Here is a 13309-nt window from a genome sequence, read left to right as displayed (position 1 = left end):
CCCCCCGAGAGGAAGTGGAGGCCGCCCGGAGGTTGTCAGCGAGTCCGGCCAGCACACTTACCTATGGTGGACACGACGGTGCCCACGAAGTAGAAGGCGCCGGTGAAGTCCCAACGCGGGCGGACGTTGTCCACGCGGATGCCGGCCCGAGTGGCCTCCTCGTAGTGGCGGAGGAAGCCGCGCAGCTCGTCGCGGCTCAGGTTGTGGCCGCGGCTGAAGTTGGCCAGGCGCTCCTCCCAGCGCTGCTTGGCCTGGCGCTCGTGCGCCAGCTCCAGCGCGGAGAAGACGGCGGCGCCGCCCAGCAGGTAGAGCACGATGAGCGCGGCCAGCAGCAGAAAGCGCGCGTTGTCCTCGTTCAGGTGGCCCGGGCCCCAGCTGAAACCTCGACCGGCCATGGCCGGGCCCCCAGGGGCGCCAGCGGAGTCTCGCCCTCCCCCGGGAAATAAGGGCCCCGGCGCTCAGCCGGCTCCCAGGCGCCCCACCGCCGACTCGCCCATGACCGCCGGGAGCTCCCGCAGGCCGCGAGGCTCCCCCGGCCGCCGCCTCGGTAGCTCCTGCGGCGCCAGCTCCCCACGTCCTCCTTGACGCCTAGTTTCAAATCCGCTTTGTCGCCGCCGTTCCCCTCCACTCCCCCCGCTCTCTTCGGGGTTCTCCTTAACGCCGAAGGTCCCGGGGAGCGGGCGCAGAGTCCACGTCTGCTTGGCGCTGGGTTGCGGACGCCGTTTCCATCCCTGCTCCCTGTCTGGCTTAGGTAGGGGAGGGGGCGTGGCGCGTCTTCAGGGCAAGCTCGAGCGAAGTCGAGTTTCCGCCGAAGAGAAGGTCGAGGGGGTCCGGAGGTCGGCGGGTAAGCAGAGCCACTGGGTCCTGGTTCCTTTGACTATCGCTTCTCAGGCCACCGACGGCTAAGACGCGGGCGTCAGTCTGCTGGCTTTGTAGGTGCCTCCCCAGGTAGACCGACGGTGGTGCGTCCTAGTTGTGGTCGTGGTGTCGCGCTGAGCCTGTGGCCTCCCGAGTCACCGAATCGGCTGCTGGGGCTTAGGGATGGAGCGGGTCCAGGGTGGGCGCAAGGAGAGAGGGGTTGTACTGAGCGGCGTCCGCGGGCTCCGACCTCCCGCCGGGCCCCAACGCTGCGCATCCGTTGCGCGGACAGGCTGGAGAGAGGAGACCAGAAAGGGAGGTTGGAACAGGGAGCGAAGGAAGTTAGGGGCATCTCCCCCGGGCAGCCGGCCTCGCCTTGCCCATGCCAGAGCACCCTTGGTCTCTGGATCCTGCGCGGGGGCGTCCTCTGCGCCTACTAGTGGGCTCCGCCCGGACCAAGCCCGCACTGCGAGCCAGCCCCGCTTCCAGAGAGGAGGCCAAAGACTGGGGGCTGTAAGGGCCCCGCGGCCAGGAGACCTTGACCTTGGAGAGTTCCATCTCTTCCACCCGGGCTTGGCTGCTTAGTGCGTTCCAGAGTTTTGCCTGGACGCGGGGTCCGCGCAGAAGGCATCCCCCACCTCACGCACACCATCAGCATGCTCTCCAGCAAACCGCCAGGGCCCCCTCCCCGAAACCCCGCCTTGTAGATCTCACCTTCCGGGGAGCGCCCTCTCCGCGCCGCTCCGTCGGGACTGTTCCCGGGCCTCCTGGCAGCCGCGGCCCTGCCCTGCCGGCCGGCGCGGGGAGCACAGGTCCGCACCGCGCTCTGCCTTCTCAGGCGGGCGCGCTTCGACGCGGCAACAGGTGGAGCCGTGCGGCTGCCAGCTGCGGCGACTCCACCCTGTCGCCCGCCTCCTTGCGCGCGGGCCCGCCTCCTGCGCTGGTCTCCGCCAGTAGACGCCTGGCGTTTGGAAGGCCGACCAGGGGCTGCAGTGCTCCCACCAGGGCGCGCAGATCTGGGGAGTGAATGCAGAACCGGCTGGTGGGACGCTCAACCGGGCCGCGTGGGCCCTCCGGGACCGGGAGAGGGCGCTCTGCCTCCTCCAGACACATCCCGCCCCCGCCCGCGCAGACAGCCCCGCGCGGCCCTCCGGAATCACCCGCCCGGGCGTGTGGGAGCGAATCTGCACGCGGAGAGGAATGGATACGTGGGCATCTTCCCACCTTCCGAGAGAGCAGTCCCAGACTCAGAGCCCCACACACCACCCTTACGCACCAGGAGCAGAGACAGAAGGGCTAGGAGCCCTGTTGAGTAAAACCGTATGATTTCGAATAATGAAACACAGCTCTGGTGAGTGCATTTTCATCAGAAACCCTGGTGCTGTTAGCAGTCCTCTCGGCTCTGTTACTCACTCCCCAATGCCCCTCTTTCATCTAGCCTTCTGAGGGGCAAGAGCTTTAGGGGCATCGCGAGAATAGGTGCCTGTGTATACACCCAGGGTGAGTACCGCAATTACCTTTTAAATTCATTTTATTATGAAAACTTTCAAACATTCTAAAAGTTGAAAGAACTTTACAGTGAACACCCGTATACCTACCACCTAGATTCTACAATTAACATGTTACTATACTTGATTTATTAGATACCTATCCGTCCCTCTGTCCATCCATCAACCCATCGGGTTTGGATGCATTTCAGAGTAAGTTGCAGAGCTTGGTACACTTCCGCCCTCATCCCCAGTACTTCTGCCTGCATATCACTACGTAGGGTTCAATATTTACTTACAGAATTTTTTTCCTTTTCGGATAAAATTTACATACAGTGAAATGCATAAATCTTAAGTGTATCATTAGGTGCGTTCTGACAAATGCGTACACCTCTGCAAATCACCTATCCAACCCACCAACCAAACATCATCAACAGGTCAGAGTTCCCCGAAGTCCCTTCCCTGTAACTCCCCACCCACATTCCTCCAGAGGAAACCACTGTTCAGAATTTTTCTGCCATCGATTACTTTCGCTTTTATAGAACTCAGTTTTTTTTTTTTTCTCTAAATCTCCATATAAATGGAATCATGCCGGTATGTACTCTCTTGTGGAAAACATGTTTTTGAGATTTACCCATGTTATATATCTTAGTAATTCCTTCCTCTTTATTGCTAGTTTTTCATTGTTTGGATATACCATAGTTTTATTCTTTCTCCTTCTATTGATAGAAAGGAGAACTGTTATAAAATTTTGGTCATCATAAATAAAACTGTTAGGAACATTCTTGTACACCTATGTAGACATATGTTTTCATATTTCTTACGTAAAGACCTAGGAGTGGAATTGCTGGGTCAGAGGGTACATATGTATTTCGTTTTATGAGAAACTGCCCGACATTTTCCCAAAGCAGCTGTACTGACAGTGTACAATAGTTCTGGATGCTCCGTATCTTTGTCAACATTTGGCAGTATCAGTCATTTTAATTTTAAAACTACTGGTGGATGTAGCAATATCTTGCTGTGGTTTTAATTTACATTTCCCTGATGTCTAAAAATACTGGTGGATGTAGCGATATCTCACTGTGGTTTTAATTTGCATTTCCCTAATGTGCTTGCTGGCCACTTGTGTACCTTCTCTTGTGAATTTTCTGTTGAAATATTTTGCCCACTTATAAAATTAGTTTCTCTGTTACTGAGTTATAGAGATCCTTTATATATGCGGGATACCAGTCCTTTCTCAGATACATATCTTGCAAATATTTCTACCTCTGATTTGCCTATTTATTTTCTCATTTATTTTCTTAAATATGTTTTCTGTATGTTTGGTGCCCTTTGAGAAATCATTACCTCCTTCAAGGTTGCATAGGTTTTCTGTCTCCCCACACTTTTATATTTGGGTCTATGATCCATTTGTTTCCCTGTGGTATGAGGGAAGAGTCAAAGGTCATTTTGTCCAGGTGGATTTCCAGTTATTCCAATGCTATTTGTTGAAAAGATAAATATGCCTGAGTTTCAGGAATTTAGTTTGTTCATTATTTGCCCACCCTTATGCTAATACCACAGGATTTACATTACTTATAACTCTATGGTAGGTCTTTAGTGGGACTATAATTGAGTCCTCTAACTTTGCTCTCCTTTTTCAAGATTCTTTGAATGTTATAAAACTTTTACACTTCCACTAAAAAATCATAGAATCAGCTTAATTTCATCAAAAAAGCTGTGGGATCTTGATTTCTGGGATTGTGCTGGATTTTGGAAAGAACATCTTGACAATTCATGAAAGAGGTATATTCCTCTATTTATTTAGGGTTTCTTAACCAAGTTTTCATATTGGAGAGCTTGCACATCTCTTGTAAATTCATTCTAAAGTATTTTATGTTCTTTTAATGTTATTGTAAATGGAATTTCAAAATTTTACTTTTCAGTTGTTTGCTGTAGTCCATAAAATACACGATTGTTGCAAAAGTACTTGAATTCTTCAGCCTTGCTACATTTCATCAGTTGTACATGTTTTGTTGATTCCTTTAGGAGTTTTTTTGTAAATAATCATGTCATCTACAAGGTTTGCTTTTTTCTTCCTGATCTTTATCATCTTTTCCCCCTCTTGTCTGTAATGGCTAGAGCCTCAGTATATTACTCAATAGAAGTGGAAGCAGATATCCTTGTCTTATGATATTAGGAGAAAACTTTCCTTTTATCATCATTTATATAATGTTAGCTGTGGGGTTTTCATAGGAACTATCGGATTAAGGAAGTTTCCTTTTATTATTGTTTCTAGTTTTCTGAGTTTTTTGTTTTTAATGAAGCATAAATGAGTACTGATTTTTTCAAATGCCTTATCTGCATCTATGGTGATGATCATATAGTTTTCTCCTTTATTCTGTTAATATGTTGTATTTCATTGATTGCCTTTCTAATGTTAGTTAAGCCAATTTTGCATATCTGGGATAAGTTGTACTTGGGGTTTCCACTCTATTCTTTTTATTCTTCCACTTCTGAATTTACTCTTCTTTTTCTAGCTTCTTATGGTGGATGTTTAGATCACCAATTTTAGACCTTTCTTCTTTGCTAATGTTAGTGTTGCAGGACTTTTCCTTAGTTCAGCTAAAGATGGGGTCCTTGTCCGTCCTGCAACCATGAAAATTTAGGTTGGCGGAGGGTTTGAAGGGTAAAGCAGGGCTTTATTGGGTGAAAAGGAAGAAAAGGGAGAAGCAGGCACTCTCTCTAGACCAGAGTCCCTGCTACAGCGCTTCCCGCCGACAGCTTGAATCCCAGGTTCCACACAGGAAGAGGAGGGGTCGGGCTCCTCCCTGCTGCAAGGGTGGTGAACTTCCCCAGGCTCCAGCTCCACCTCAGTGGGCAGGCTAGTTGGAGCTTCTCCAGCGACCCCCTCCCACCTGGCTGTCTCATTAGTATTTTTAAACTTTACCTTTCCCTGTTAGCCTGGTGCTAGCTGCATCCTAAAAATTTTGGTATATTGTATTTTCATATTTTATTCAAATTATTTTCTGATTTTTTTTTTGGCACATGAATTATTTAAAAGTGTGTTGCTTAATTTCCAAATATCTGGAGTTTAAAAAGGACACATTATTTATTTCTAACTTATTTCCAGTGTGTTCAGAGAACCATATTCAGTATGTTTTCAATCTTCCTAAATTTGTTGAGACTTATTTCATGGTCCAGCCAGATGGTCTATTTTAGTGAATGTACTATGTGCACTTGAAAAGAATGTGTATTCTGCAGTTGTTGGCTATAGTGTTCTATAAATGTCAGTTAAAAGTAATTGATGGTGTTTATACGATCTATCTTTACTGACATTTGCTCTATGTATTCTATTGATTGGTGAGAGGAATATTTAAAATCACCAGCTCTATGTAATCATCTATTTCTACCTTTATGTCACTTGTTTCATGTACTTTTAAGCTGATATTAAACATATGTATTGATAATTATTTTATCTTCCTGGTGTAGTGACCCTTTTATTAATATGAAATGTCCCTCTTTATCTCTGGTAATACCCTTTGCCTTGAAGTTTACTTTATCTGATATTAATCCAGTCACCACATTCTTCTGCTTGACATTTGCATGGTATCTTTTCCCATCCATTTACTTTTAACTTATCTGCATAGTTTACGTATTTTAAGTGGACTTGCTGTGAACAGCATGCAGTTGGGTCTTTTTGGGGGGATTTGTGTCAGTTCTGATAATCTCCATGATTGACCAGACCAATGCTGGTCAATAGAATTTATGTGATAATGGAAATATTTTATATATGTGCTGTTCAATATACTAGTGAAATACGGGAGTCACTACTGAGCACTTAAAATGTGGCTAGTGCAATGAAGAGACTGATTTAAATTTTATTTAATGTCAATTAACAAGTATCTCACGTGGCCTGTGGCTGCCATCCTAGTGCAGATAGAGACCATTTACATTTAATGTAGTTGTTTATACGACTGGACTTAAGTCTGCCATTTTACTATTTGTCTAGTTTGTCCCCACTATTTTTGGCTTCTCTGTTCTACCTTTCCTGACATCTTTTGGATTAACTGGGTCTTTTTTAGTTAATAGAGTATTTTTCAGAGCAGTTTTAAGTTCACAGCAAAATTGAGAGGAAGGTACACATTTCCCAAATACTCCTGCTCCCACACACACACATAGCCTCCCCCACTATCAATATCTCCCAACAGAGTGGTCCATTTGTTATAACTGATGAATCTACATTAACACATTATCGAAGTCCATAGTGTGTATTAGGGTGCACTTTTGGTACTGTACATTGTATGGGTTTGGACAAATGTATAATGACATGTGTCCACCATTATAGTATCATACACAGTAGCTTCACTGCCCTAAAAATCCTCTAGCCTCTGCCTATTCATCCTACCACCTCCACTCCTGCAACCTCTGGTCTTTCAACTGTCTCCAAAGTTGTGTCTTTTCCAGAATGTCACATAGGTATAATCATACAGTATGTAGTCTTTTCATATTGGTTCCTATCACCTGGCAACGTGGATCTACGATTCCTCTGTGTCTTTTCATGGCTTGACAGCTCATTTTCTGAAGAGTGCTGGATAATATTCAATTATCTGGATGTACCACAGCTTATTTATCCATTCACCTATTAAAGAACATCTTGGTTGCTGCCAAGTTTTGGCAGTTATGGATAAAACTGCTATAAACATCTGTGTGCAGGTTTTTGTGTGGACATAAGTTTTCAACTCCTTTGGGTAAATATTAAGAAGTGCAATTGCTGGATCATATGGCAACTATATTTAGTTTTATAAGAAGCTGCCAAATTGTCTTCCAAAGTGGCTGTACCATTTTGCATTCCCATGAGCAATAAATGACAGTTGCTGTTGCTCGATATCCTTGCCAGCATTTGGTGATGTCAGTGTTCTGGATTTTGGCCATTCTAATAAATGTGTAGTGGTATCTCATTGTCTTAATTTATACTTCTCTGATGACATATGATGTGTGGAGCATCTTTTCCTATGTGTATTTGCCACTTGTATATTTTGGTGAGGTGTCTCTAGCCTATTTCTTTTTAAGGGACAGTTGCCCAGGCTGGAATTCAGGGGCACGATCATAGCTCACTATAGCCTTGAACTCCTAGGCTCAAGTGATCCTTCTGCCTCAGCCTCTCAGGTAGCTGGGACTACAGGCATGGACCACCGTGCCAAGTTTTTTTTTTTCCTTGCTGCCCAGACTGGTCTCAAACTCCTGGTTTGGCCCATCTTTTAATCTCATTGTTTTCTCATTGTTGAATTGTAAAAATTCTTTGTATATTTTGGTTAACAAGGCTTTATCAGATAACTGTTGTGCAAATATTTTCTCCCAGTCTGTGGCTGGTCATTTTATTCTCTTAATAGTGTCTTTCTCAGAGCAGACATTTTTATCTATTGGCTTTCTAGCTCTACCTTTACATTAAGTGGTTGCTCTAGGGATGAATGTTTCGCAGCTAAGAGCTAACTAACATTGTATCACTTTGGATAAAATACAGATAGCTTACTGTAAAGGGTCCTTTCCTTTTCCCTTCTCTGCATCTATTATGCCATGATTGTCATTCAAATTATCTACATATGCTAAAATCCCACCAATTTTTATTTACTTACTTTTTTTTGATATGGAGTCTCACTCTGTCGCCAGGCTGGAGTGCAGTAGCGCAATCTCGGCTCACTGCAACCTCCACCTCCTGGGCTCAAGCTATTCTCCTGCCTCAGTCTCCCGAGTAGCTGGGACTACAGGCACATGCCACCATGCCCAGCTAATTTTATTTTTAGTAGAGACGGGGTTTCACCATGTTGCCCAGGATGGTCTCGATCTCTTGTTCTCGTGATACACCTGCCTTGGCCTCCCCAAGCGCTAGGATTACAGGTGTGAGCCACCATGCCTGCCTGTTGTTTAAACAGTAATACAAAGTTTAAAGAGAAAGAAAGAAGACATCCTTTGTATTTACTCGGATGTTTACTATTTTCAGTGGCCTTTATTCCTTCTTAAAGATTTGAGTTTCCCTCTGGTAAAATCTCCTGTTAGCCTGAAGAACTTCCTCTAGCATTTCTTGTAATTTAGATCTGCAAATTCTCTTAGTTTCCTTTTATCTGAAAATATTAGTTTTTTTTTTTTAATTCATTCTTGAAATATATTTTTGCTAGATACAGATCTCTGGGGTGACTTTTTGTTTTTTTCCTTTCGGCGTGTTAAAGATGATGTTGCACTGTCTTCTGGCCTCCAATGTTTCTAAAGAGAGGTCAGCAGTCATTTGAATCATTACTCCCTAGTTTCCTGTTGCTGATTTCAATGTTTTCTCTTTAAGTTTGGTCTTCAGTAGACTATGATGCAGCTAGATGGGGTTTTCTTTGTATTAATCCTGCTTATTATTCACTGAACTTCTTGAATCTGTAAATTTATGTCTGTCACCAAATCTGGGAGTTTTTTCGGCCATTACTATTTGAACTTTTTTTTTTTTTTATAGTCTTGCAGAGTTTTAATAGTTGCTTTAATAGCTTTGACTAGAACTTCTTGGGGTTGATCTCCTTTGTCTCTTCTCTTGAGAATGAGGCAACATTTTTTTATTCAGATAGTGAGTAACTTTGGATTGTATCCTAGACATTGTATTTAGTGTATAATTTATGTTGTACTGTAGAAACTCGGGATTCTCTTATATTCCTCTGAAAAGAATTATTATTTTAAAACATGCAGTTAACTTGGTTGAACTCAGCGATAAAACTGTCTCCCCTGCAGTGGGAAGTAGTTCAACTTTTAGTTCAGTTCTTTTAGCCTTAGTCCTGCATGCATAGTTCAGTGGTCAGCTAGAGATTTGGGCAGTTTATATACAGAATTTAGGAATCCCCCCTTTAGCTTGCCTTTCTGTTATTTCCCCCTTTACTCTTGAGAGGCTGTGGTGCTCTGAACTCTACTCTGGTTCCTCAAGCCAGCGAGACTGTAGATTGTACACTGGAGGCTTACCTGTCCTGCAAGGTGCATGGACACCTGGTCTCAGGCTAACGGTGGTAAAAAACAGGAAACTCACACAGTCCGGTGCTCGTCCTCCAGTTACTGACTCCTCTCCAGTATCTGCCTGCTTTTGGTCTATTTCAGTATCTTAAGAAGTTGGTTTTTAAAGAAGGTTTTTTTCCAGAGCTTACAGTTTTTATTTGCTAAAGAGTTGGTCCAATAGGAACTCTTTGGCTCTGCGAAAAACCTGAAGTCACCTGGTTTCCCCCAACATTGTATAATGACATTTTCAAACATATCAAAGAATTTTACAATGGCAGCTTGCAAATTGACCACTGAGATTGGACAATTAAATTTTTCTATACTTGCTTGATCATGTATCTACTTGTCCATTAATATATCTTACATCTTATGCATTTCAGAGTAAACTGCTGACATCCATATACTTGCCCCTAAATACTTCAGCATGTGTATCATTAACTGGAATTCAACAACTGTTTAGTTTTTTCCTTTCTGATGTAGAATTTACATACCACAAATGCACATGTCAGGACTTACATTGAGTGTTTTAAAAATCAGCTTTATTGAACTATAATTTACATCCAATAAAAATTACCAATTTAGTATATAATTCAAGTTTTATTAAATGTTACAAATGCCACAATTACGGTAGAAACATTTCTATAACCTCTAAAAGTTCCCTCATGCAGTCAAGTCCTTCTCCCGACCCTTGCACTTAACTTTCAAGCCACTTAAGTCTACTTTGAGCACAAGTGGGTGCCACTCCCAAGAACAGGAATTGGAGCCCCTTCACTGCCAAATGTGTTCTGGGGGTGGGGTTGGGGGCAGGGACACAGAAGGAATGGAAAAATGGAACCAGGTCTCAGACTGGGCTCTTCAAAAGCATCTCCAGGTTGTCTCTAGAAAGTAGTTAAGTGGCTCATTAAAGCCATTAAGTCTGCTCCTCTACCTAAAGGCAGATTCGGCCAATCCAAGCACAACTAAAGATGCTCATTTCTTGAGTGTGCTATGGTATTAGAGGAGAACAAGAAGCAGAAGTTTGCTCTCATCTTTAAGAAGACTGAAACCTCAGACAGATTCACATACTTTTGAGCTTCAGTTTCTTCATTTATAAAATGGACTTCGTCCTGTGGGTGAAATGGGACATGCCAGGCACGTAATAGACATCCAAATATTTACTGCATGGATGCATTCTGGTAAATGGTAAGGTTCTTGGCCAAGTAATTATTTTTAATCCCCAGCATGTTGTTTCTGATATCGAAGGAAGGTGGCTGTGTATCCTTTCTTTGCAAACTTAGGAGTTTCTTGTGTCAAACGTAGACATTCTCATAACATGTAAAAACACTTGTCTGACCCTTCCCACCACACAGGTGACCCTCTCTCCGGCCACTTCTCCCCAAGCCATTCGGTGGCCAGTCACCAGCCCATTTTTCACACCCTCACCAGTGGTGCACACTGCCCAGGCCCTTCTCCCTTGGACCTCCCAGGTAGCACATCACAACTCCTTCCTTCCTTTCAGATAAGCCTTAGAATCTATCTGTCCTAGTAACTTTCCCTGCTTCCTCCTACCCATTCAGATCCTCCCCTCCCATATCGGTGAGTTTACATCAGGCATCTGAACCAAAAGGTCAGCGGTTCCCAGCAGGAGATGAGTGGCTCTGCATGAGGGGCTTTACTGACTGCGAGGCCAGCCCAGCCGGCCAACCTAAAGGCCCTCACCTCTACCTTCTCCCTCTTCACCAGCTATCAACTCACTCTTGGGGTTCACATTAACATGCATTCCCTAATTCCCCCAACCCCACCAATCAGATGCTGCCACTTCTTTCTGGGAGGCAGCAGGTATCAGTAACGGTACTTGCAGGACAGGAAGTGCACTGGTTAGCTCTGCAGAGTTGTTCAGGGTGTGCTGCTGGGAGGCTCAGTCTAGGGGTGAAGACTTCCTTGTGAGCGGAGCCCCTTTCTGTGGGATGCAAAAAGGGGCTCTAAGGCCAAAATTTTTAAATCTATCAATCTTCCAGAAACAACTTCCATTTAGTAGTCTGGAAGCAATATATGTGGAAGAATGCTAGTTTCCAAAAGGCATGGGTTTTATTTTCTACACCTAATTGCCCCAGAGGCTGCCAGTTGGTTCCAAGCACTTTTATTTACTGCTAACAAATACAAATCATTACAACCCACATTTCTGAAGTTCTTGCCACTGGTCAAGAGCACCACTTCATTTGATCCTTGTAACAACCCCATGAGGCAGGAAGGACAGGTATTAGTCCTGTCCTTCAAATGAGAACAGGAAGACTCAGAGGCGTTACTGCAGTGCCTCGAGGTCTCACAGCTTGGAGGAAGCAGAGCTGGGACTAGACAATTCTAATGAACCCTGAGTGTCTTGTGGCTAAGTCACCTGAGTATCTGGTGGCTGAGTCACCTCTCAGGCTTTGGTTGGATCTCAGGCCATGACCAGGTGAGTATCTGTCTTCATTCAGGGTGGATGAATGAGGGAACCTGGAAAGGAACACACACATAGATATGTACATTGAAGCAAAAATCAGTCTATTGTGTGCTACACACAGATATTTTCATTAAAAAGTGCTGGTCATGGAGTGAGCACAGTGGCTTACTCCAAGAGTTCCAGACCAGCCTGGGCAATATGGCAAAACCTTGTCACTACTTAAAAAAAAAAAAAAAAAAAACCCCAAAATTAGCTGGGTGTGGTGGTGTGTGCCTGTAGTCCCAGCTACTCGGGAGGCTGAGGCAGGAGAATTGCTTGAGCTTGGAAGGTCAAGGCTGCAGTGAGTTATGATTGCACCATTGCACTCCAGCCTGGGGGACAGTGCTGACCCTGTCTCAAGAAAAAAAAAAAAGTGCTGGTCATGACTCTTTAAATTGATTTCGCCCTCTCCAGCCTGGGCGACAGTGCTGACCCTGACTCAAAAAACAGAAAGTGCTGGTCATGACCCTTAAATTGATTTTAGGATTCACTAAAGGGTGGTGACCTATAGTTTAAAAAATCACTGTTGCAGGACACAAGGGTTCACTAATTTATGCGGCTTTTTCAAGAAACTTTAAAAAATAGTTCTCTACTTGGTTTCCTTTTGCTTTTCAATAAATTCTACAAGTTTGCACAAATTATTTAAGAGGCATAAGGTTTCTGTGGTGCAATATTAATAAGTCAGCTAGGAATGCTTCTCACCCTGGAGGAGACATCGGGCATTTTCCGCCTCCCTTTGGAGAACTTCCTATCTGCTCCCTCCCTCCCCATCAGGGGCAGCCCCAGGATCTGGAGTAATTGGATCAGGAACGGACTTGTGACTCAAGATGGCCAATCCCATGTGTCCAGGGACTTTTGCTGGGGCTGTGGAGCTGGAAGAAAGATGGGATTCTAGCGCCATGGGGGAATCTTGGCCTCCACGTGTGGAGAGCTTGCTTGAGAATGATGCCCATATTCTGGAAAGCAGAGCTGAAAGTTGGAGACAGTCTGTTACATTAGGGATTCCCTGGCTCCAGCACACTGGCCAGACTTTTGTTCATTGTACAAATCTAATTAACCTGGTTTCTCGTAACCATAAAAGAAACCTAATGTATTCTTTCATAAAAATATTCATAAAATATTGAATAGCAAACATTTGAGGCTTTTAAATGTTAGTAATGTCAATTATATGAGAACAAAATCAGCATTCAGTTGTCATGTTAATTTCTAAAGAACCTATGAGCAAATAGCCATCCAGGGCATATTCAGTAGCATCATCTACGTCCTCAAGTCCAGAAAGGGATAGCATTGGCTTAGCTAGGACAGACTTAGCACCTCAGATGGGGCACAGATCTTGTTCATTAACCAGCTGTGTAACCCTGAACCTTATTTTTCCCTCTATATAATAAAATGAAGATAGTATCACCTGCCCCATTGTGTGAAGATATATATACAATTACCTATGATCATAAATTATGATTTAAGTTACCCATAATAAATGCCCCATGGATGCAATTTCCCCTTT

General features: G+C 44.4%; 2 protein-coding genes and 1 long non-coding RNA gene across 3 annotated transcripts in view; all 3 read right to left on the bottom strand.

Moving 5' to 3' along the window:
- The window catches only part of KCNK13 (potassium two pore domain channel subfamily K member 13), a 124283-nt gene extending 123474 nt beyond the window's left edge, over positions 1-809 (bottom strand). The window contains 1 exon segment of the mRNA NM_001261646.1: positions 62-809. Coding sequence (NP_001248575.1) covers positions 62-395 — 334 coding nt within the window. The 5' untranslated portion in view covers positions 396-809.
- A 107-nt stretch (positions 810-916) lies between these two features.
- Positions 917-2326, bottom strand: LOC144329795 (uncharacterized). Its single transcript, XM_077938828.1, has 3 exons — positions 2268-2326; positions 1573-2082; positions 917-1151 (listed from the first exon to the last, which is right to left on the bottom strand). Exons 1-3 carry the CDS (start codon positions 2324-2326, stop codon positions 917-919), a joined length of 804 nt encoding a protein of 267 aa, XP_077794954.1.
- Positions 2327-9861: 7535 nt separating this feature from the next.
- Positions 9862-12641, bottom strand: LOC114679619 (uncharacterized). The gene is made up of 3 exons (XR_013396480.1): positions 12508-12641; positions 11719-11819; positions 9862-11283 (listed from the first exon to the last, which is right to left on the bottom strand). It is a non-coding gene; the product is annotated as an uncharacterized LOC114679619 (long non-coding RNA).
- Positions 12642-13309: the final 668 nt, after the last annotated feature.

This window comes from Macaca mulatta, chromosome 7 (genome assembly GCF_049350105.2).
Source record: "Macaca mulatta isolate MMU2019108-1 chromosome 7, T2T-MMU8v2.0, whole genome shotgun sequence".
In the NCBI taxonomy this organism is placed as follows: Eukaryota; Metazoa; Chordata; class Mammalia; order Primates; family Cercopithecidae; genus Macaca; species Macaca mulatta.
This window is presented reverse-complemented; position numbering and strand designations above follow the sequence as displayed.

Coding starts and splice junctions, on each gene's coding strand:
- LOC144329795 (XM_077938828.1), bottom strand. CDS start 2,326: ATGCCCCTAAAGCTCTTGCCCCTCAGAAGGCTAGATGAAAGAGGGGCA. Junction 2,083..2,267: donor AGAGGGGCATTGGGGAGTGA/GTAACAGAGCCG, acceptor CTCTCTCGGAAG/GTGGGAAGATGCCCACGTAT. Junction 1,152..1,572: donor GAGAGGGCGCTCCCCGGAAG/GTGAGATCTACA, acceptor TCCTCTCTCCAG/CCTGTCCGCGCAACGGATGC.